The 24,545-nt window shown below is 40.8% G+C and overlaps 1 protein-coding gene across 2 annotated transcripts in view; it reads right to left on the bottom strand.

The window, feature by feature from the left end:
• The window catches only part of PTGER3 (prostaglandin E receptor 3), a 190,587-nt gene extending 166,585 nt beyond the window's left edge, over window positions 1-24,002 (bottom strand). For both annotated transcript variants that reach the window (XM_045547749.1, XM_045547750.1), the window contains exon 1: window positions 22,876-24,002. In XM_045547749.1, the coding sequence (XP_045403705.1) occupies window positions 22,876-23,772 (897 nt within the window). In that variant the 5' untranslated portion in view covers window positions 23,773-24,002. The remainder of the gene's footprint in view (window positions 1-22,875) is intronic.
• Window positions 24,003-24,545: the final 543 nt, after the last annotated feature.

Genomic DNA, 24,545 nt, shown 5'->3' with positions numbered 1-24,545 from the left:
AGAAAAGTATTAAATTTACAGTAGTTGAAGACTTATCTATCAACAATCATCTGTTCATTTGTCAGTAAAATTTCAGTGTCACAATCTATCCTAGAACTATAATATGGTCATATTAGCTTGAATTCTTAAGTGGTCAATGTGTGCATAATTTAACAATGAATAAGTAAACACTCTGACACTCTGTAGTTGATCAAAACATTTAAATTCATTATGGCTTACTAAAGGGAACATGATATTTAGTGTTAATCACTGGCCTCTGTGATTGAATTCATGGACAAGACAGCCATGACATGCAAAAGAATTCCTTCCTGCTCCACAGTCACTACACAATGCAAGCTAGTGATTGCGGTTCTAACCTGATACAATAAATTCTTGTTTAATGTTGCATGATGTTGAAATGACACTCTTTTAAATCTATGCCTTGGGAAGACTTCATCTCATAGGAGCATCCAAAATAAATGCATCTTCTACTTGGGATGGACATTGGGTGATACGAGCAGATTAGGCTCTCCTTAAATTCATGGTCCCCAACCCTATCTCATTCTCTAGTCATTTCTCTCTCTCTCCCTCCCTCCCTCCCTCCCTCCCTCTCTCTCTCTCTCTCTCTCTCAAAGAAATAGAATCTGTTTAGGGGGCCTCTCACCTTTTTACCATCAACTTCAGCATCTGAAGCTAGCCATTCCTCTTTTCCCCGTATTTAACTGGAAGAGGTATCCTTTCTTCTATCTACGGCTAACCTATCTGTGCCCTGGATCCTATCCATCCTGAATTTCAGAGACATTATTTTCTCAATTATCCCTTTCTTATTTTGTAGTTAATGCCTACTTTTGGCTTTTTCCCATTACCATTTTAACATGTCCAAATTTTTGCCACCTTGAGAAAATAAAACCTGTGGAGTTCTCATCTACCTACATACACTGCTTCAGACATTACAGCACAACTTCTCAAAAGAGTTGCCTACATTCCTTACGTTTAAATTTATTCCTAAACCTGCCATAGTCTGACCTCAGTACTCACAAGTCCCCAGAAAGGGGCTCCTCCCAAGGCCACCAACAAGGGTGAGGAATCCACTGGACAGTCTCGTTTACCTTGACTTCTCTGTGACATTAGATCTAGTTGAACACAGCTGTCTGTTGAAACATTCTCTTCCCTAATATTCAGGTCACCATTTGTTCTGATTTTCTTGTTAATTTTCCTGCTACCTCTCTGGGTGTCCCTCTGCAGTCTTCTCGGTGGGCTCCTGTTTCTCTACCCACTGTGACTATGTTAGCATTTCCAAGTTGTATCTTAGGGAGCCTCCTGTTCTTGCTGTGCATAAACTGACTGGCTGAGCTCTTCCATCCCAACGACTTCAAAGCCCATCTGTGTGCTACTGACTGTACCTCTTGTTTGAGCTCCAGACTGACCAATTTAGCTGCGACAGCATGGCTCTGCTTAGATGTCTTACACTGAATTCAACACATTCGAAATTGAAATCACTATCTTCTTCAAACGTGCTTCTCCAGTAATCTTGCCTATCTCAGTGAACCCAGTTTTCTGAAACAGAAACCTGGGAGTTATCCTTGATTCCTTTCTGTGTGTCTCTCTATGTCTCTGTCTCTCCTCATTCCACCTCATTTGCCATATTTCTGACATCAAGTCAATCATCAAGTCTCCAATTAACCTCCTATTTTTTTTTTAAATCTATCACTTCTCTCATTTCCACTCATAATTGACTATAAACCCAGGCCCTCATCACTTCTTGTCTGAATAGTCTATTACATGATTATTTGCCTCCACTTTGGGCCCCTCCATGATGGTGCTCACAAAGAATGCTTGTAAAATGAAAATTTGATTGTGTTATTCCACTTTGAAAAGTTCTTCATTTGTACTCATTGTCCTGAATATAAAGTCCAAACCCTTAAATTCAAGGCTCATCATCACTTAGTACCTGTTGCATTCTCTAGCCTAAAATCTGTCCCCATTCTTTATCCTTGCATCTATATTCCAATCATCTTGGACTTCTTTCAATTCTTAAAAATGCCAGTCCTTTCTTGCTTTTGGAACTTTACAAAATGTAGACCCCTAGGTCTTAAAACTTTCATTCACTTCTTCTTTATTTGACTAATTCTGACTTATTTTTTGTGTGGACTTGAAACATCAATTTATCTGGTATTTCCTTGCCAAAAGCAAGTCTTAATATAGTCTTTACTTGGACTCCCATAATATTCTACTTCCCTTATCATCCCTAAACATTTTATATTGTTGCTTGTTTATAATTGTCAGTCTTTCCTGATGGATGAAAATTGTTACAAGAGCAGTGATCACTTCTATCCTTTTAGGTATGTCACCACAAGGGCCAAGCCCAGTAGATTAATAAGTGTGTTTTGAATTATTAATAACAAATGAATAGATGAAAGCAAAGGGACAGTGTATCCTCCCCATTTGGGGGTAACAGATTCTAGAGTTTTCATCTAATGGACAAATCTACCAATATTCAACCCTTTTCAAGATTCTGGGCCCTTTCTCTCTCCCTTCCTCCCTTCTTTCTTTCCTTCCTTCCTTCCTCTCCTTCCTTTCCTTCCTTTTATTATAATTATCCAGGATGACAATTTCAATCTATCTGCTAATGAACTATAAGCACATCTTATCACTCATGATTCTAAGTAGAATATTGTGGTGTTCACATCATAGCTGCAGTAGTAATCCTGAGGCTGGTAAGTTGGGGCTATAGAATCAAAAGCAGCAGCAAATATTTAAAATAAAATATATTGAATCTATAAGAAAGGAAATATTTCTATTGACTACTTATATTTTTTCAAAAATATAGCCCAAGGGAAAAAAAAACAAAAGAAAACATTATGCATATCAACAGAGTCTTTAATAAGGATACTTACTATCAAATTTTTAATACATAGTATCAAAAGTCCTTTTATTGCTATAAAAGTGTTACATACGATTCTAGCAGTCCTTGCTTACGGAATTCTTGTCCATAAATGAGACCATATCTTATATTGTACTTAATATCTGAACAATAATAACAACAAAACAGCTACTAATACATAGTACTTACTATAAGTCAGGGACTATGCACACCTATGATGTAAATGGGTTGTAAAAATCAATGTCTTCAGTGTTGGTACTTAGTATCCCCAAAAGGAAAGAAAGTCATAAGAAATATTTGGTTGCAGATTTCCCCCTTCACAAAAGCCAAGGAATAAAAGTGTGGTTTAAAGCCAGCTAACACAGCTCTCTTTAGAAAATTTAAGGCATTGAAGGCCGAGCTTCCTGTCATGGTTAGGAAATCACAGAACGTTCTTAATGTCAACAAAGCAATGCTCTTGTGTGACACTTTAAGCCCCTCCAGTTGTGGATCTGGCATTGCATGATTACTCTGCCCTTGCTTATGTTATATATATATTTAAAATACCCCTCAGAGCCTAAGAGGTAACACATCAATAACAGTTTAATTTAGTACTTAGAAAATTTCCTGCCGAATGTTAGGCTTCTAGTCAATATTAGCACCAGGAACTTCCTAACATTATATTCATTTTCTTTTTCCAAACACAAAATACACTTCTAACAAATTTACCAGCTTTCTTTACAGCTAACTCTTGCCCTGTTGACTGTAAATAGGGGCTAAGTAATATTTATAATCCCTGACTTATAATAAGTACTATGTGAGTATTGCTGTTTTGTTATTTTTATTATTGAGACTTAAGTATAATCAAAGGAAACATAAAAATATATCTTCACTGTCACCTCCTAGGTATATGAATTCAAAATAGGAAGAGTGTGGCTATGACATACCACAGAATGGTAACTTGCTACGTCTAAGGGGAACATGGGTCCTTTTTAACCTTATCCCCCATTAAGGTTTATGTAGCAGCATTGTAATGCATCTTCACAATCACTCTTTCCTTTCCTTTACTACACAGGTGGCAGGTGAAAACCGCCAAGTGCCATGTGATATTTACATTATTAATAGTAAACTTTATTTTCTAAAACACTCTTCTGACAAGATCCTGCTTGATCCTGATTTCCTTTTTCATGAAATCAGATTTTAAAACTTCACTTAAATTATGGTTAGCACTCACAATTTCATACCAGGTTTGAGAGAAGTTTGAACTTTTCATAATTCACATGATATGCAAGCCAGGAAATGGAAAATGATAATCTATTCATCTTCCATGTTTACTCCCTTAGGTTGCTTTTGTCTCATCTATTAATTTATTTGGATTAATACTATTTGGTCCAAGAGTGAAGTAAATAATAGGAACAAGAAGGAAGCAAACATGAAGAAAAACATCTATTTTTACCATGACTCAAATGCCTAATTCCTATGAAGATCACAAACTCCTGTAAAATAAATAAATAAATAAATAAACAAACAAACAAACATATCTCAACACCTGAATCCATTAGCTCCCTCTCTCCTTAATGTGTTGAGCTCAATGAAAGCAATTTTTACGGCACTTCTTAGCTTCTTATGAAAGATCTTAAGTAATTATAGAATTATTCCTACTACTATCTTAGGGAAAATACTTTTGAGGAATTCATTTTAAATCCTACATTTGATGTAGGTATCTTCAAGAATGGATTTGCAGAGATTGGTGAATAGATGCTATTGGGACTTGGAAATACTCAGTTTCCCATCTCATTTAACCGAACTGCTCTATTTTTATCTGTTTCTCTAAATTGATTTATTGACATAGTTTCCCCACTAAAAGCAAGTGGAAAATCATTGGTCTAATGCTGCACTATCCAAAAGAAATGTAATTCAGGCCACAAGTGTGAGCCCCCTGTATACTTTTGAGTTGTCTAGTAGCCACATTTAAAAAAAGTAAAAAGAAACATGTCAAATTTTAATTTACCCAATATATTTAAAATCCTATTTCAACATGTAATCAGTTTTATTATCATGTAATAATAACAATTATTAATGATATAATTTACATTCTACCTTTTTGTACTTAATCTTTAAACTCTGGTGTGCATTTTACACTTACAGCATCTCATTTTGAAGTAATCACATTTCAACTGCCTAATAACCACATGTTATTAGTGGCTGCAATATTGGACAGTGCAGGTTTAATGCTTAATGCTTTTTGAGGCCCTCTCACATATATTCTCTTAATTAAACTGCACAGGTATCATCACTGTAGTGGCTACTATTAGTTGCCTACCCAGCATCCATTCTCCCGTCTCCCCTTCTCATCAATGTATTTATTTTCATTGGAGCTTATGTGCTCCAGAGCTGACCCCATCCCTAGCTACAGGAATATGCCTGGGTCAGGGATGATCATGCAACCCTTTACTAGCCAGTGAGATCCAAAAGGAAGTCCCCTAAAGACATCTGGGGGAAAGTTTCCTCGTTTTCAGGAGAGAACCATAGGAAAACACAGCTTTTCTCTCCTGCTAGAGCTTAACTAGGAAGCATGTACTAGTAGTACTTATCCTACCACCTGCAAGGTACAAGCCAGAGGATGAGGCCAAGATAGTACTGCAAAAGAGAGATGGGGCAAACCTTGTTCCCTGGTGACTATGCTGAACTTTTGGATTAATCAACTCTGAAGGCTGCGCTAACTGTGAACTTGCAGTCATGTTTTTTATTCCCAAACCTCTATATGATAAAATGTCATCTCTAATAATGATTGAGGGTAACATAAATAAAGTGAAACTCTTGAGCGTCTTTTGAAGCATTATATTTTCCCTTTTTCTTGTTACTTTTTACTATATTTCTATGTTGTTGCTAAAATTCCTCATTGTTTAACTGTTATCCCTAAGGTAGCTTCCCAAACATCTTTTTCCGTTTTTTCTTCTTTGGACACCAGACATAAGAGCAATTGTTTTCTAGTGCTCCCACCTGCTGCTTCTAATTAACTTCTCTCTTCCATTGCAAAAACAAGGTTGTCTATCCCATCATTGTCTATCCTAAAGATATTTTTTAATCTTCCTAAGAATGTTTATTACTAACAAGGTATAAACAGTAAAAGTAATGGATAAAGAAAAAGGTATGATATTCATTTAAATGCTCACAAATTTTACTGCATTAATAGTACCCAGTTTTTACAAGTTGGATTAGTGGCTTTAGAATACAAAGGATTTGGGTTTGATTCACTCAGTACCATTTGCCATCTGTGGAACTAAAGTAAGTTGTTTACCTAGTAAATAATAAAATAAAATAAAATAGAATAAAATAAAATAAAATAACAGGGATTAATATCACCTGTGTTGCAAGACTGAGGTGAAGATTAGAAACCATCTAGTATATGTAAAATTCTTAAAGCCAGGACTTATACCTCGATTTTCTGATTCCAAATCTAGTGTCCTTTTCACCTTATTACAACTTCCCTTCTCTCATTCCACAATCATTAATTGAGTGGCTGCTATGGGCCAGGAAGATTTATTGACAAATAAGGCAAGATCTCTGTTCTTAAACAGTTTATAATTTCCAGTGAATTGGACAAATAAATAGATTTTAACAAGTGGGAGACCATGAAACTTAATGGTTAATTACTTTGGCAATAAAAATCCAACAAATCTGAATTGAAGGCCAGTTCTGCTTTTTTTACTAGCTTTGTGACTCTGGGAAAGATACTTAATATCTCAAAACCAGTTTCTTCTTCTGAAAATGGAGATAGGTAGCATCTTGAAATCCCAGCTGGGATGGGTAAGCCATAAGATATAAAGGGTTTTAATCTAAGTGTTGTTGACAGAACAAAATGAGATTATATCTGTGAAATGCAATGTGCATGAGTTATACAGTAAGCATTTGTCTACTGTGGCCAATCATCCTCATTGTCATAATTATAAATACAACTGTGCATAATTGATAAAGGTATGCATGGGCACTATGGAGTAAACAAGAGGGCATTTGAATCAGTCTCCAGTTTCAGAGAAGCACTGCCTTTCAAAACAGCAGATGCCGCCCAGAACAGTGGCTCATGCCGGTAATCCCAGCACTTTGGGAGGCCCAGGTGGGAGGATTGCTTGAGACCAGGAGTTCAAGACCAGCCTGGGCAATCTAGTGAGACCCCTATCTCTATAAAAAATTAATCCAGGCACGGTGGCACACACCTGTAGTCCCAGCTACTCCGGAGGCTGAAGTGAGAGGATTGCTTGAACCCAGAAGTGTGAGGCTGCAGTGAGCTATGACGACGCCACTGCACTGTAGACTGGGTGACAGAGCAAGACCCTGTCTCAAAAATAAATAAATAAATAAAACTTTAAATATCCAGCAGGTCTTTAGAAAGATTTAAAAGACAGAGAATTCATACTTCCAAGTGTGAAACTATGAATCATTACAGGAACTGCAAGTTGGTTTTATGACTGAAGGTAAGAATGACGGCAGAAAGACGGAAAGTGATGGCAAAGCGGCAAGGGTGGCCAAATCCATCTACGGAATCTGAAGCCTTTTGACCTGGGGGAGAGGGTGCCAGATAGTAACCTGCCTGAATTCCATGTTAGAGAGTCACTGTGGCCACACTGAGGTCCTCTAAGGCTCTTTCTCTTCCTTGCAATTATAAGAAAAAAAGATGAAAGCAGGTTTGCTAGAATCCTAATTGCACTGTATCATGCTGGAAGTTTTAGAACTGTCAAAACAAATTTTCTAATTTTGACTGTAGTCAAACACTTTCCCACTGAGCAAAGAGAACTCAATAAACAGTTTTATTTGTTTTATAAATAGTTTAGTGAAAAGAATAATATTTGTAAGATGTACTAGCTGAAAAATGTTTTGCCCAGTAAAACTTCACCACTGTGTGTGAGTATTCTAAGCCTGAAAGACACAGAGAACTTAAAGAAAATTGATGCCACACCTTTACAGAAAACACCTCCTAAATTGCAGGTATCATGGTGAATGGAATCCCTTAAAAAATTCCTGTTGGACAAGAGACAATTTTTGTCACCATCTACAGGGATCTTCAGAATATGTTCCTTAGAAATCCAAGCTCTTAAGAAGGCCAGTCAGTTAATGAATCAATAGATATTCTATAGGAAATCTTTAATCACTATGATGATCTGACCCAGACCATTTCTGTGATTTTTTTTTTTTACTATTCTCAATCTGTTCTTCTCCTTACAATATTTTTCTTTCTTTCTTTTATTTTTTTTTAAGATTATGGGCTGGCTGCTGAGACACCAAGGCTGTACAATGTTTTCGATTAAGTAATCTGAAAATGTTTTTGTAAGGTAATAACAAAGAGAGAACCAATATGAAACAAGCATTATAGTGTAAAAAAGCCTAGGATCTACCAATTACCAGGAGTATGATTGAGGAAATTTGGATAATCCTTTGTCTTAGTATGGGCAACTGAAAAATGGGTATAAAAAATTCCAATCTTATAAATTAGAGGACTAAGTTAATATATGTAAAAGGTAATTCTGGAGTAGGGACCTGCACATAGCAGGCATTCAGTAAATCAAAGTCTTTTGATTCTTTGTGGCTCTCTTCAGTTTTTTCTCCATCAGTTTCACCACCATGCCATCTCCCCAGTAGATACACGGCAGGAACACACACACACACACACACACATACACACACAAACATGCCCACACAGCTACAGAGATACATCACTGTTATAATGTTTCTAAGAATGCATTAGAGGGTAAAAATGAAGCCTCACCTTTTATTATTAATATTCTAGTTTTAGAGAACTCCTTTTTCTCTATATTCTTGGTAGGAGAGAAATTCCAGCACATACTTCCCACTATGACCCCCCACTTCCAAAACCAAATCCTTCAGTTAACCCTTTGAGACAGCCAGGGGTAAATAAATAAGCCAAGCTAGAGCAGTTAAGCTTGCACCAAAATTTTGAATTTTAAGAGCATAACACATCCTAGCACTCTTGGAGGCCGAGATGGGAGGATTGCTTGAGACCAGGAGTTCAAGATCAGCCTGAGCAAGAGCAAGAGCAAGACCCTGTCTCCACTAAAAATAGAAAAAATTAGCCTGATGTGGTGGCCACCCCTTTAGTCCCAGCTACTTGGGAGGCTGAGGCAGTAGGATAGCTTGAGCCCAGGAGTTCGGGGCTGTACTTTTGCAGCAGGATTTGGCTGTGTGGCCTGACTTTCAGCATGCAGAAACTCCTGGGTCCAGTCTGTCTTCCAAACCCAGCCTGCCAGCATTCTTTGGTCTCTGTGAGCCCCACAGTATCCCCCAGTATACCCTTTGTGCTTGAAGTCAGAGTTTGTTGTTTGCAACCCAGAACCAAGTCTAGTGAGAAGGCTAGAGCTCTGAAGTCAGAAGATATTTCCAGGCTTCCTGATATTGATCTATAACATAATTTAATTAGAAATAGATGCTAGAGAGAAGAATTTCAAAATGTTCCCTAAGGTCTTTTATAGAACAAAAGCCAATATTAAGAAATTTACTTTTGGAGCCAGACAAATCCTTAGTCTATTCTTGAAGGAAATTACTACCATTAAATAAATTCAAAAGTCTGCCACCCAGCATGCTGGCCATTAGCACAGCTATTGATTTATAAAAAGAAATACAGTTGCCAGATTAACATCAAACTCAGACTACAACTCACTCTTTATGGAAAAATCAAGAAAGAACTTTTTTTTTTTCTTCTCTGGTCACCTCACTAGGGTGCTTATGGAGTATTTGTGAGATTTTACAGCCTTATACAGACACCTCTCATTATACTCTTTAACAATTCTCTGAGCCTGAATCTTTTAACAGTAAACTTAGCAACACTCAAACTAGTCTTTTAAAATGAAGCAGGGTACTAAGACTTTTTGTCATCTATAGCTATTTCTTGTATTCACAAGACAAACAATAATGGAAAAGATAAAAGAAACATCTATGATGCCCAAATGGTGCTTCAAGATGACGCATTCAGTGAAATATTGTATGGCTATAAAAGCAAAATTAAAACCTCACGTGCAGACTGCAAATATAAACCTATCAACTTGAAGCTTTGAGAAGAGAACACAGGGCCTAGCCAAGTTGCTGCAAAGCTACAGCTTACATTGGTTCATTAGAAGCAGAGTCTGATTAGGGGATTCTGACACATGGCGAAGGGCCACAGTTAGAGACACAGAGACAGACAGTTCTGGCTTCAGTCTTCTCTAAGGCCACCTCCACTCTTGACACCCCTGAAATTTATGCAAATCAGGTAACTCCCTCCACCTTTTTTTCCCCCCTTAAGATTAGGTTTTAGTCATTTGCAGCCAAAGAATCCTGATTTTAAATGTAGGGAATATTAATTCAAGAATGGGTCCCTGTTTAGGAGAAGAGGAGGCAAACAATAAAAGGAGTCCGTTTAGTAAGAACAAGCACAACAAAAAATTTCTTCTAGGACCTTGCCTGGAAATCTGCTTGGTCTGGATCTTCTTTGGGGGATCATGATTCTTATGACATTCTATTATTTTATAAGCAAACTTTGCTAACTTCTGTGTGTCTGTGTGACTGTTCCAATTCATGTCTCAGGAAAAAGAAATAGCACCTATTAGACAGAACTTACATCCTGACTCCACCCATTTCTAGCTGCATAAGCTTGTGCTAGTCACTTGCTTCTTGGGGAGCCAAGTGGAAAGCCATTTGTGGACAGCTGGCCACCGCACAGCCAAAGGTCCAGAGAGGAAGAGAGGGTCCTGTTTCTTGTCAGAGTCACAGGACAGGGATTAGAGACATTTCAGAATGTCTGGTAAACTCTTGTCACCAAAACACTTTGTGACTATTTCCACCTCCCGCCTCCAATCCCAGCTGTCATCATCTCTCACCTGGATGACTTCAACAGCCGTCTAACTGGTGTCCCTGCTCCCACTCTTGCCTTTCTGCAATCCAGTCTCCACACAGGTGCCAGAGGGTCTTTTAAAAACATAAACCCAATAATGCCATCCCCTGCTTCAGATCTTCCCACGGTTCTCACAACATAATAGTCAAACTCCTTAGCATAGCCTTACACCCTCTGGTCCCCCACCCCCTCTCTGACCTCAGTTTACAGCCCCACCCTTCCACCCTTTCATTTCACTTTAGCAGCACTAGCCTCTTCCTACCCTTTGAAAATACCAGATGGGGGCCCTTTGCTGTTCCCTCTCCTAGAATGCCCTTCCAGAGATGGTTCATTCCTGTTTCTTTCCTTTCATTCAGGTCTCAGCTGGAATGCTACCCCCCGGAGACATTTTTCCCTGACAATCCATTCTGCAAAAGTTCCCCGAGCTCCCTCTATCACATCACACTGCTTTATGTTCTTAACGGCATTTATCACAATCCGACTTCTAGTTTGTTTATTCCCTCTCTCCTTCCACTGGAATGCAAGTTCCCTGAGAGCATGAAACTAGTCTAATTGCCTGCAATATTTCCAGCACCTAAAACTGTGCCTGACACATAGTATGTACTCAATAAACAAACGCTGAATGCATAAATGGACAAATGAATTCTAAACACTCCTCATCTTTGTTCCTTTATAGAAAATTGACAATGGAAAATAACACAGCTTTTTAAAATCAAACTCAAGTCTCTCCAGGGAATCGTTTGGTAGACAACACATTCCCTGAAAACAAGAGCTACTTCAGGCCGTAGCAATACCTCACACGCAAACGATATTCAATAAATGTCTATTAAATAAATTAATAAATCATGGCTCCTGCCTCTGCCATTGTCAAGGTACTCTCATGTTATTTTCCCGGTCACAAATGTAGAAGAATTCCTCAGTATCTGATGCAGATTGTTACCACACAACTTTAAAAATAAAAGATGTCTTTAAGTAAATTTAGAATTGTTCTGATGTGCCCACACCTGGATTCCTTATCTGCTCAACATTTTGATAGAATTTCTTTGTAATTTGATGGAGATCGTATATTTTATTTGGACTGGGAAGAATCTTATTTTAAAACCCATATATATGAATTACCATCTTGTTTCTTTCAAATTATGAAATAATGTTTTATACCAGGGAAGACATTGTCGTAACCCCAAATTATTGTTTTGGAATGGAGTAGTGACTGTGAAACAGAATATGGAGGTCTCTTCTCAAAAATTCCCAATATGTGCGCACTTTCTAGTTCTTAAATCCAGTTGCTAAAATTTTTAAACCTAATATTTTAATCTAAAATTTTTATCACCACATTTTCTTTTAAAGTATTCCTTTTGTCATCTAGTTATTTATTTTTCTGGGTTTGACATATTAAGAATTTTATGAGATGACATATATGCGTTTTAGAAAGCTGATTCCCATCAATTAAAGTAGCTGATTTCCTTTGTTTGTCATATTTACTAAAGTACCTGGCACAAAATGCACCAAAACCCACAGCAATAGTTTTATGTAAATGCTCATGATTTTGCATTGTTAATATAATTGTCGATCTACTTATAAGTTGTGCAATACAGTATGTACGCAGAGATTGAGTTGTCAATAAAATAAATGTGGCCTCTTCATGATCAAAAAATAATAATAAAATAAAAATAAATTTAGTATTGTTCAATATAGACAATTTGGCCTCTCAACCAAATCCAAACTTCACAGAACAAAGGGATTTGTTCCGTAAAATTTGGATTCAGTCAAAAGGCTGCACTCAAGGATCCAGAAGGCCACATGTGGCCCTGAGGCTGCAGCTTCCCCACTCCCTGGCCTTTGTCTTCTTTTTTGGTTTGTTTGTTTTAATTTCATTTTTTAGAGAGTGTTGCCCAAGCTGGAGTGCAGTGGTGCGACCATATCTTTGCTGCAGCCTGGAACAAACTCCTGGGCTCAAGGGATCCTCCCACCTCAGCCTCCTGAGTAGCTGGGACCACATACAAGCTTCCATTTACCACCCCCAGCATGAGCCTGGCCTTTGAATCCCGGCTTGTTCACTTAATAGCTCTGCTACCTTTGACTAATCACTCAACTTCTTTCAGCTTTCATTCTTTCATTATCTGTAAATTGAAGATAATAACGCCCACCTTGTAGGGTCGTTGTAAGAAATTTAAAAATGTATGTGTGAGAAAGAGCCTGGCACAAAGCTTGGCTCTAAGAAAATTCTTCATGACCCTTGAGAAGCAACAAATTTCCTATAAGTAAAAGGTGTTCAAACAAAGCTTGAGCTATTTTGCCAAGAATATTCTAGAAAGGTATCATACATTAGATGAGTTGTTTTACTAAACGACCTCTGTGAATTCAGAGACTTTGTGATGTGTACTCCCTTATTTTACAAATATGGAGAAGTACTGAAAAGCAATACCACTTGCCCAAGATGAAATATAATTTCTTATTCTTAATATGAAGGTGATCCACCAGTGTGCTTCTCCCTCCCTCATCCTTCAATCCCGATTTGCCTCATAATATTTCTCGACCTTCTCAACAGAAACAGATTTGCTTACCCTTCCCAGCACACCTGGTTCAATGCTTTCCTGGGTGCCCCTGCTCAGACCCACTGCTATCTCCCCTCCCCCACTAATTCTATGCCAAGCTACTTCCCTCCCCTCTTTTAAAGCAACATTAAAGACAAAAACATTTCTCTTTCTGTTAATGTCTCTACATCTCCATCTGTCCTCGACACTGAAGGGCTCTGATGCCCCACCCATCTGATCCATAAGGCAACCTTGAGTCATCTTCTTAAAACACAAAGCAGATTAAATCACTCTCTCACCCAGAGCTGCTAGTTGCTTTCCATTGTACTTACGGTAAAAATCTAAACTCTCAAACAAATGACAAGAGTCTGCATTATCTGGCCCTGCCTACTTCCCCAGGCTGGCCTTGAAGGTGGTCTCCCTTTTACTGACTCTAATCCATCTCTGTGTTCTTCTTCCAGTTCCTCCAATGCTCCCAGCTTGTTCGGACATTGATGCCTTCACCTATTGCTCTTTCTTTTTCAAAGTCTCATCTCTAAAGATTCATCATAAACGACACTTTTTCAGACATGCGCTCCCTAACTCCCCTAACCCCTGATGATGCATTGAGAGGGGATCCTCTCTGACACTCTCCCAAAGCACCCTTCTCTGGCCTTAATGGTGTGCCCACTGTTTTGATGTATAAAAGGAGACATCAGCAGCCACTTCCACTTCTCTGGCCAAGTGGGCAGAGCAAATCACATGGGAGCAGATATTGCAAAATAATTACTTATTTTGGTACATATAGAATGATTAAGTTTACACAGTGGTATAACAAAGGAAAACCTACACAGTACTCCTGGGTATAGACTGCTGGTCACTTGAGAGGTAGATGGTGCTTAGGGGGCCCAAGGCCTTCTGGGAAAAAAGAAACCAAGAAACCTAGCCTCTTATCCCAAGATTTAAAGCCAAGAAACTTGAAGCAGGGTGGCTTTGGCCACATTCATTAGAGGGAAAAGCCATGAAAGGCTTAAATATTTTTTATTGAAAGGGAAAGGCAAATTTGTCAGGGGGTGATCTGAGTACAATCCAGAGCCTAAGAACCCAAGAAGAAAGGCCAGCTCTGTAACAGCGTGTGGCCCAAGGCTGGCAGCAACCTGAGTCCACACACTTACTCTAGCATGGTGGTGCTGCTATGGGTAATTACAGACAGGCATTAAGGCAGGAGTCATGGGTGTGAATTAATGCGCTCGGTGATGATGGAGTCCAAGCACAGACCCACTACAGCTTGGGCAGGGGCGTGTTCCATCAGGGGCAGCATGGCAGCAGTGGGCCAGCACTGCCCTTCTGCCCACACGAGGCCAACCTGCAGCAGTGGCACTGTGTGGCAGTCAGAGCCACCACAGTAGACCCACCAGGCTGGTTATGTCTTTGTATCAGAAGGACTAGTTATCTGCTAGGGATCGTTTTATCTATTTAGAGCCACAGGAAGTCAGAACTGAAAGAAAGGTTAGGGTTGGTAACCATTTTATCTTACTGACGAGAAAAAGGAAAACCAGCAAGATAAAGTGACTTCCATCACGAGGCAAAGCCAAGACCACACTCAGGTCTCTTGCCACCCAGTAACTTATTCTCTCTGTGGCCCTCACCTGCTTATTCAATAACTTTCTTTTGTGCTTCTCCTGAAACAGAGAGACGTGCTCACGGGGCAGGGTCACCTAACCACTGACCGGCACTCCCGGGCTGAGGAGCTGGCGGTTGAGCTGCTCTTCTGTTTGGGTAAATGCAACGTGTGTGATCTGCCAGAAGCTCTGACCCAAACACAGTGGTTGGCAGGAAGAAGTTACCAGGGAAATTCATACATCAAGACAGCAATTACAGCTCCACTTTACTGTCTTGTGAAGTCCCCAGAATCTTATCTTTTACAATCTCTCTGTCATCATTTTCAACATTAACAACATACTCCTTTTTCCAAATTTTTATGAGTCACAACAGCAGCATGTTCTCAACCATAGAAAATGACATTTATTATGTATTTAGAAAGAGAGACAAAAAGACAAATCAAATCTACTTTCAGGACATATCAAAGAATTAGTAAAAAGTATATTTTTTAATTACACTTGATGTTTTTGATCAATTATTGCTTGAAATGAATAGGCTTCCAGCTCCAATGTGACCTTTTGTTTTTGTATTGCCAAGATTTTTTAAATAGTAATGCTATTTGGTATAGGTTTTATTTACATGACTTTTACCTAAATTAGCAATTTTCTTTTTTCCTAACAGAATTAAGATGTGAATAATCAAGCCTCTTCTTTCATTTATTTTTAGGTTTATGACCCTCCAAATGCCTATCATAGAATCAGTGCTGCTAAAATAATATATAGATTTTGAATAAGCACCCAGATCAGTCCCTGAAACGTCCTCTTTGTGAACATTGTCCCAGAGAACATCTAGGAGAGCCACTGGATGGGAAGCTAACAGTTTGTGCTATTTGTGGGCTGCAAATAAGATGAATGTGTTGTCAGGACCTTGTCAAACTGTGTGAGGCAGTTTACAACTATGATTCTCACACCCTGGTTAACTTAAAGTTTGTGTAAATTCTATTCTGGACTGTTGCAAAATGACTTGGCTTAGGACAACAACTAGATGCACAATTAATTCAATGCAACATTTTAGTTGAGGACAGGCTTGTGCACATAGAGAACAGCAGGAAGAGAACTGTGACTGGAAAGAGCTCCCACGAGAGTATGTGGGGGCAGGCTAGGTCCATGTTCAACTCCCACATAGAGGAAGGACTGTTAGGTGGGGAGGGGCACAGCTCACTGCAGACGGGGAGTCCTCCCCTACTGAGAGCCATGGAGTGGAAGAGCATTCCAGATCTGTGACAGAGGTCTTCAGGACACCAAGTAGTGGCTGCTCCTCCAGGTTTAAGGGAAAGGGGAGATGGGATCCAGTGTGTTTTGGATTTAGAGAGCTAACTGGCAGCTGCAAAGGGGAATGGATTCCATGGCTGAGAGAATGCAGAGGAGAGATGGCAGCAGAGGGCGGGGAGGAGGGATGAATTACAATACCTTGTAAAAATTTATACACAGGTGGTTTACCATTTTTCTTTCTTCTTCTTCTTTTTTTTGTTTTAGAAGTTACATTCTCCACCACATTTTTCCCCCAATGAACTATAACTAATCAAGCTGTGAAGCACTACTTGCCTCTTTTCTCCAGTTTCCTGGGGGAAAGATCTATCTGGACACAAGAAGTCAACATTATTGTCCAGTAAAACATCATAGTGGTAGCCCTACTATGGAAGAAATATTCCCAGCTTGCTAAAAGGACTCAGTAATAAAGCATTTTCATAGCACTGTACACCTTCCAATTATTTTCACATGTATTAATCTTATTGGGTTTTGTTACAATCCTGTGAAATGGGCAGGGTGTTTTTGTTTCTATCTTACACACACACACACAAAGAAAATAGTTCACAAAGATATCAAGTGCATTGTCTAAGGTCACACAATAATTGCTTGTGTAAGTGGAACCAGACCCTCCCTGTCTTCTGATTTTGGTGCTTAGGTATTTAGCCAATAGCATACATTGGGCAGACCTTGGCAGCCAATCATGACTGTTCCCAGGAAAAGAATGTGCAAGGCAGACACTGTCCTACTGGATTCAGGAGAGCTAATAGAACAATTAACCAGTATGTCCAATGAAGTGTGACTTAGACTGTAACAGGGAAATGCAGTGTACCATGGGACCAAAGGGCCAGGGCCCCCAAGCCCAGAGGAGTCAAGAAAGACTTCTCTAAGAAGTGACTTCTCACTTGAGATCTTAGCCAATCCAAGAGGGGTGACTGCTCGGCAGATATTGTTGAATGGCTGTGAGTGAAGTGGAAAGTTGAAAACGGTAGAGAAGTGTTCTGAGTAAAAATGGCAATCTGAGTGAAGTCACAGAGAATTTCCACTCTGTAGTGTTATTTCTGGCACATGTGTATATATCCCTCTCAATAAAGAAATCACACACTGTTCAACCATCTTTTCTGTCTAAGAATGACATACAGAGACTCCTCGACTTATGACAGGATTACATCCCAACAAACTCCATGTTGAAAATATTGAATCCCCCTAACCTACTGAACATCAGAGTGTAGGCTAGCCTAGCTTAAAAGTGCTCGGAACACTTACATTAGCCTATAGTTTGGCAAAATCACCTGGTGGTGACACCGTTCACTGTAGCGTACAGGTTGTTGACCCTCGAGATCGCGTGGCTGACTGGGAGCTGCAGGTGGCTGCCACTGCCCAGCATTGCACAGAGTATCGTATTGCATATTGCCAGCCCAGGAAAGGGCAAAAATTCAAAATTCGGTGCGGTTTCTACTGAATGTCTATCACTTCCACACAATCATATAGTTGAAAGATTGTTAAGTCAGGGATTGTCTAAACTATGTTTATTGTAAAATGTTACCATACACCTAGGGGACAAGATATAAGGGGAACCCCATGAAAAATTAGGATCCTTTTGGGTTACCATTTTTCTTCTATGAAAGCTGGCATTTTCTAGGGAAAAGGTGGACTTGAGAGATTGTCTAATAATCCTCAAGAAGCACAGCTGGCAGGGGTTGAAATACAAACTTGCTTCTTATCTCTATGATAAGGAATTGAGGAAAGTGGGGGCGTCAGAATTTGACATGTTACATTTGTAGATCTTAGAGCTGTGAGGCATGAATGAGACAAATGTGGAACACTGGTGGGTTATTAAAATGTTACACAAATGTAAGGAGTTTTAGGGAGGACTTTCCAGCACTGCTGCCCTGCAATGCAAGGCTAGAACTGAAAACTGAAACGTAGCACCCAGTATCCCTCACCTACCACCATGCAGCACCCCCAGATGAGTCAGTCTGTCACAAATGCCTGTAGTGCATATTCCTGAGTGTTATTCCCAGAAAACTGAACCTATGGAAACTTTTATAATTGAGTTGTTGACCTTCACAACTTTTTCAAAGGAGAAAGGCCAATGAGTCACAATTATGCTACAACTCCAGACCATCTGAATTTCTTCAAAGATGATGGCTTAAGAAGTGTTTAATTCTTGGCTCTCTCTGATAAACCAAAAAAAAAAAAAATCTACATTTTTTAGCCCTGATTTATCTCATTAATCTTCAAGTTATATTGGCTTCTGGATATATCATTTAGATAATCCACCGTCACTCCATTTGTTCCATGTCCAAAAGCCCCAGTCACTCAAGGGGAACCATCCTTACATAACATTTGCCAAACAGTCTCCCTTCCAAATCACTCATTTTGGTTCATTGAACCATGATTCTTCCAAATAAGAAAACTTGAGAATACCATAAATGGAAAAAGACCTTAAATATTTATTAGTCTTATCTCTGTGCTTTACAGATGAGAGGATATATAACTTGCCCAGTGCTGCTGTTAGGACTAGAATTCCTGGCTTCTATCTAAGCTAAACAAAAAACAACAAAAGGAAAACTCAAGATATCCTGTATCAGAAATCCAGTTCTAATATTCTTTACACTCAAGTTCTTTATCTGAATAACGTACATAGTAGATCTACAGGATGCAATTAAGTGAGATAATGTATATGAAAACACCACAGTGCAAGGGACATAGTAGACACTCAATAAATGAGGACATAGTAGACACTCAAAAAATAAATGTTTGTTGAATCAATCACTACTGAAATTGATCACTTCTAATAGCATCAGTTCTCTCTTACTTTTCCTTCTGACTCATCTCTTTCCACTCTCTCTATCCTAAGGCCCCAACTGACCTGCAAATGCAAGTTATAACTGATCTCACAGCCTCATTTTCCAGCCCAAATCTATCCACACACTACAACCCTGCCAATAAACTCTCATCCCTGTTCAAAAACCCACAACAGAGGTTCTATTGCCTATTGGCAAAGGAGTGAGTACTCATCCTGTCATTCAGGGACTAACTACCCAAATCTGTTTCCTTGAAACTGTTTGAATATTTTCAAACCATGACTCCCATTGTTCCAGCAGGCACTCCCTGTTCTCATCTGGCAGGTTTTGGGCATGCTAGCCCTCAGCCATGAGGTCAAGTTATGCCAACTCTCCTCTTCCTGGAAGTCTACTCTGGTAAATTCAAGTCCACTTTCTTCTGAGAGCCAAGATTAATTACATCCTCTCTTGTATCATTGTTCTTTAATTGTTTCACTCACAAATGTGGAAATTCTGCTTCTCTTAACTGATTATAATTCATTGATTAGTTTTAATACATATACTTACTATCCCTTTCACAGTATCTAAAATATATTGTGGTAAAGTAAAAAATGTAAAGAAATCTGAATAATCTCAACTCTTATAAAAACCAATTATAGAAGATTTTTCCTACAATGTGGATTCACATGCATAATCACTTCCTCTGAAGCAACATCTTGAATATGCCAGAAATGTATAGGCAGAGAAGATTAACAATAGAATAATATTTGTATATAGGGTAAAACAACATTATTTCTGTAAAATAATCTATCACACACAGCTACCACATGGGACATATCAAGGGCAAATTTCACTTATCAAAATATATCAGTGATTCCTTAATTTTAAAAAATCACAACTACATTGAGAAATATCTTCTTGAATTGAAGCATCTCTGATTATATTTGTGGATACTGAGTGGGGAATTTGCTGATTCAAGATTAAAGGCGAAAATTTCTAAGGTTGCTTTCATCTAGTTCCAAGCCTAATGATGAGAAACTATTTGTTCCTCATACCTCACTTTTCATGATGTTGATAGTTAGCTTTATATTTACTATTTTTAGATAGCTACAGTATAAGCCACATTCTACCTGTTTTGTAGTGCCAGGTTATAAAACTACAAAATGTTATCACGGCTTCCTTTGAATAAAACCCTAAGGTTATGTCTGCTTCTGGCAATTTAGCTATCACGTCAAATCACTGGACTGTGGTGAGCATGGCTCATAAAAAGTAAAACAATAAGTCGAACATTATTGTTGAGTCAACTGGCTGATTCCAACAGAATGGCAAAAACAGTGACTATGAACTGTAGTTGTCTATCATGGTGACATTGTTTCCCACCGTAGTCTCATTTAATTTCACATCTTATATGGTATTTTGCAAAGTTTCTGGGAAAAAGAAAAAGGAAAAAGCTTCTGTTTACACCATACCTCAGCCTCTGTTTAAGTATTTATGCGTGGTGGTAACTTGTAGCAGTTGGGATGTTTTCTTATTAAGGTATCTCTGTTCTAACTCTTCCAGCAGTTAACAATTGAATATTTTTATGGTCATGATAGTCAAGGTAAGATATACTCTGGGTCCTTTCAAGTAAGGGTTTGGAAAATTGTATTATTATCCTATACTCAACTCAACAAAAGCTAATAGGAAACCTATATTTTACCCATAGTTAGAATAAAACTTTAAACCTCATTTTAACACTAATAGGCTGAAATTTCAATTCACTAAGTTCTACTGTTTTCATTTTTATAATTCCCTAACCTATTAAGAAAGCAGTTTTGCTACTTTCTTTTCCTTGAAATAACTCCAACTTTGTACTGTACAGATCTTTCTGAAGATATTTGGAGATTCAATTTCAATGGTGCACAAAACAGAAGATGGAACCATTTCTTTAAAAAGTACCTATTTTGAAACCATGAATTTCTCCTCTTTGATGTGATCACATGTTGAATTTAAGTTTAATGTTTTTATGATAACTGAATTAATGGTGTGTGATAAAATGCAAAAAATCAATAAATATTATCTGAATGAAGATATTAATTGAAATTAAGTAAGACTAGTTTCAAATTTAGTCTTTCTTAAGACAGTGAGTTTGGCCATATTAAGATGAAATTTTCAAGATTGATCCATATTCTTTCTGAGGCCACCATACTAATGGCTTAGAATTAAAGTTTCTAAATAAAAACACACTACGTAGTTCCTCTTTGACTTAAAAACAAAACAAAAAAAATTTTAAGTATGATTAGCTGTGTGGGCAAGCATTTTATTCATATGATTTAACTGCATTTTTTTCTAGTATATAAATCATGTGATTCAGCAAACTCAAAGTTCTGGGACACAAGCTGTGAAAAATTCAGATACTCTGCCTTTAAAGCTATGTTAATTACCACACATTAGAAGAGTGTTTATTATTTAGAAGTCTTTTTTTCTCTCCTGTTTGACCACTTACACACCCCATTCCTCAACCAGAGAAGCAAACACTGTATGTCTAAAATTGGTGCTGGTTTTGATAAGCCAGAGTGATGACATCAGCCTGAGTTCCAGCCCCTGGAATGCATAACTATGACCATATGGTTACTTGGGGGCAGTTAGGGACCAACAAAACTCTTCTTGTCCCCACATGTCACTGATTTGGAGCCAACGTTTGTACTCCAAATGTACCACACCAGTTAAACACAGGTATCCTCAAATATCTGCTTGTCAAATGCTGGGGAGAATGAGAGGGAGAAGGCAACTACATTTCTATTTTAAAATACAAGGGTTTCAAACTATATATGGTGCACAACAATGTCAGTGTACTTAATGCCACTGAACTGTTAACATACTAATGGTTAAAATAGTAAATTTTATGTTATATATTTTACCACAATTAAAAAAAGAAAAATCCACATGGGTGGGTTCTGAAAACTGTGCCCCATGTGTTTCAGAGGTTTTCCACAACCGTATAATAGATTTCCAGGTCCAATATACAACCAACCGGTTATAACTTTGTGACAGTGAACATGTCTCTCTTTCTGCAACATCTGTTAAGCTAGGCTCCCAGGGGCCTAAATAAGCATTCATCCTTCAGGAATTAGTAAACAACACTTACCCATACAAATTTCTAGCTAAAATTAACACAGACAAAAACCTCAAAAATACCATGTAAGACAGGAGGTGTTAGACAAAGAGCATGTGGAAATATCACTTGCTCCCCTACAGGGCACTGGTGTGAGGGGCTAGGAAGTGGAGAAACCCCTACGTCCTATTCCAGGGTTGGCCGTGACCCACCCCTGATTGATTGCTACAAGGACAAGAAAATGCTGGTCAGAGGGAGGCACTGGGCTGCCAGGTCCCACCATTCCCAGGGGCGAGGCTGGCTGCTGCGGCAAGATGCATCTTTCACTCTCCTGTCTCCAGTCCACAGGGAACCTAGAAGTCGCAGGCAGGGTGCTCAGCGTCTGCGAAGCTGCAAGAGGGCCGTGCCTGCTGCAGCTAGGGTACTTCTGCAGACTGAAAATCCCCTTAACGTTGAGAGAGATGTTAGAAATAAAGAAAAACCCCACCATATCAGGCTACAGTTGTCGTCACCATTCTGCTAAGACACCCAGGACAAACCTCCAACTCTGCACATGCACTGAAATGATACCGGGGTATCCTCTCCCCTCCCCAGTCAGAATGTGAGCAGCCCTGTGATCTCCATGTGTGCATAACCGGAGCCTAACGCGGAGCCTCGCACTTTGAAGGTACCCAGCGAGTAAGTTGAAGAGCTCAACTCCGAAACCACAACCAAGACGGCAGGGGAGGAGAGGACTCCCCAACACTTTGCGGTTGCAAACACAAACCTGCAGGTGCTGCCACCTCGAGAAGCCTCCATTTCCCGCTCGCTCGCGTGCTCACCCTGACCTCCCCACGTCCTACCTACCAGTAGTGGCGACCAGCAGACCGACAGCACGCACATGATCCCCATGAGCTGAATCGCTGTCTCCGTCGTGATCCTGCCCCACTGGGCACTGGACTGAGACGCCGTGGCCTTGGCCCGGCAGCGGGACATCAGGGCCTTAATGGTAGCCAGGTTGCAGGCAAAGGTGACGGCCAGCGCCAAGAGCCCCAGGAAGGAAAAGGCGGAGGCGAAGAAAAGGTTGCCCCAGTTGTGCGGCGCGCCAGTCCCATTGCCCCCTCGCCCGGTGCTGATGAAGCACCACGTCCCGGGCCACTGGATGGTGTACTGGCCCACGCCCAGTACCGGCAGCAGGGCGAAGGCGAGCACCGCCAGCCACACGCCGAGAAGCACGAGGCGGGTGGCGCGCGTCTTCATGTGGCTCGCGTACCAGTGCGGCGCGCGGATGGCCAGCGCCCGCTCGACGGCCATGGCGCTGGCGATGAAGAGCGAGGAAAGCCCAAACACTGTCATGGTCAGACCGAAGAAGGTGCAGAGCCGCCCCGACGGGTCGAGCTGCTCCCAGCGCTGCTTGGACAGGTACACGACGATGACCACGGGGCTGGTGAGCAGCTGCCCCACCAGGTCGGTGAGCGCCAGCCAGCCGATGCACAGCAGGAAAGACTTCTTGCGCTTGCTCTCCCGGCGCCGGTAGCTCCGCGACACGAGCAGCATGGCCAGCGCGTTGCCCACGAAGCCGGTGATCAGCATGGTGATGGGAAAAGCCACGGACACCGACCCGCAAGCCTCGCCCAGCCTCGGAGGGCGCGTGAGGTTGCCCCCCGCCTCGGCGGACCGCCCGGGCGCCCACATGCCGGGGTAGGAGTAGTTGAGCTGGATGCAGAAGGGGGCGCCGCCGCCGTCGCCCCGGGTGTCCTTCATGTTGGCTTAGAGGTGAGGAGGGGACGGCGCCGAGAGAGCCGCAATGGGAGCCGGCAGACGCGGCGCGGGCAGCGGCGGAGGTTGGTGACGACCCTGGCGGGGGCCGGGCTGCCTTCCATGGTGCGGGGCGCAGCCGCCGCCTCTCTCCGCTACTCGCGCGGCTCCCGCGGCGGCGCCAGCGCTCACAGGCGACGGGGGCGGCCGCGCGGGCCGCTGCGGGAAGCGTCTGGCTCCGGTGCGCGCCGAGGGGCCCGGCCCCCACCCTACGGCCGAGGGGCGGGGCGCCCGGGGGTGTGGGCAGAGGCGAGGGGGGAGGAGAATGGAAACGCGACTGATCGCCTCTCTCGGTTGCTGCCTGCCGGCTCCCAAGACCTTCTGGGCTGGGAAAACTCCCAGGCGGACTCCTCTCGAAACGCCCCCGGTCCTAGCCAGACGGGGCGCCCGCTCACCCCCATGCCCAGCTCTGCGCCTCTTCCAGTTTTCCGCCAGGGGAGTGTCCGTGGGCAGCGAGCAGCTGAAACGTCTCACTGGGCTTCCCGACGGGGACCTGAGCACTCGCCCTCCTCTTCCATCCACAGACGCTCATGCAGGGACAGGATCCTTTTCCTGAAGCCCTTTTTAAATTCTGGCCAAGTGTAAATCCCCTGCCCTTAAGCAATCTACGGAAGCCACACTCCTTCGCATAGCTGAATGTAAACTTTTTGCCTTCCTACTTTGGGACTCTAGACCGATCATGAAAAGGCCAAGCTGTCCTATCCCCGGTCCGTCGCTGA

The sequence above is a fragment of the Lemur catta genome, chromosome 3 (genome assembly GCF_020740605.2).
Source record: "Lemur catta isolate mLemCat1 chromosome 3, mLemCat1.pri, whole genome shotgun sequence".
NCBI lineage: Eukaryota > Metazoa > Chordata > Mammalia > Primates > Lemuridae > Lemur > Lemur catta.
The sequence above is the reverse complement of the archived record's forward strand: the minus strand, read 5'-3'. Positions and strand labels throughout refer to the sequence as shown.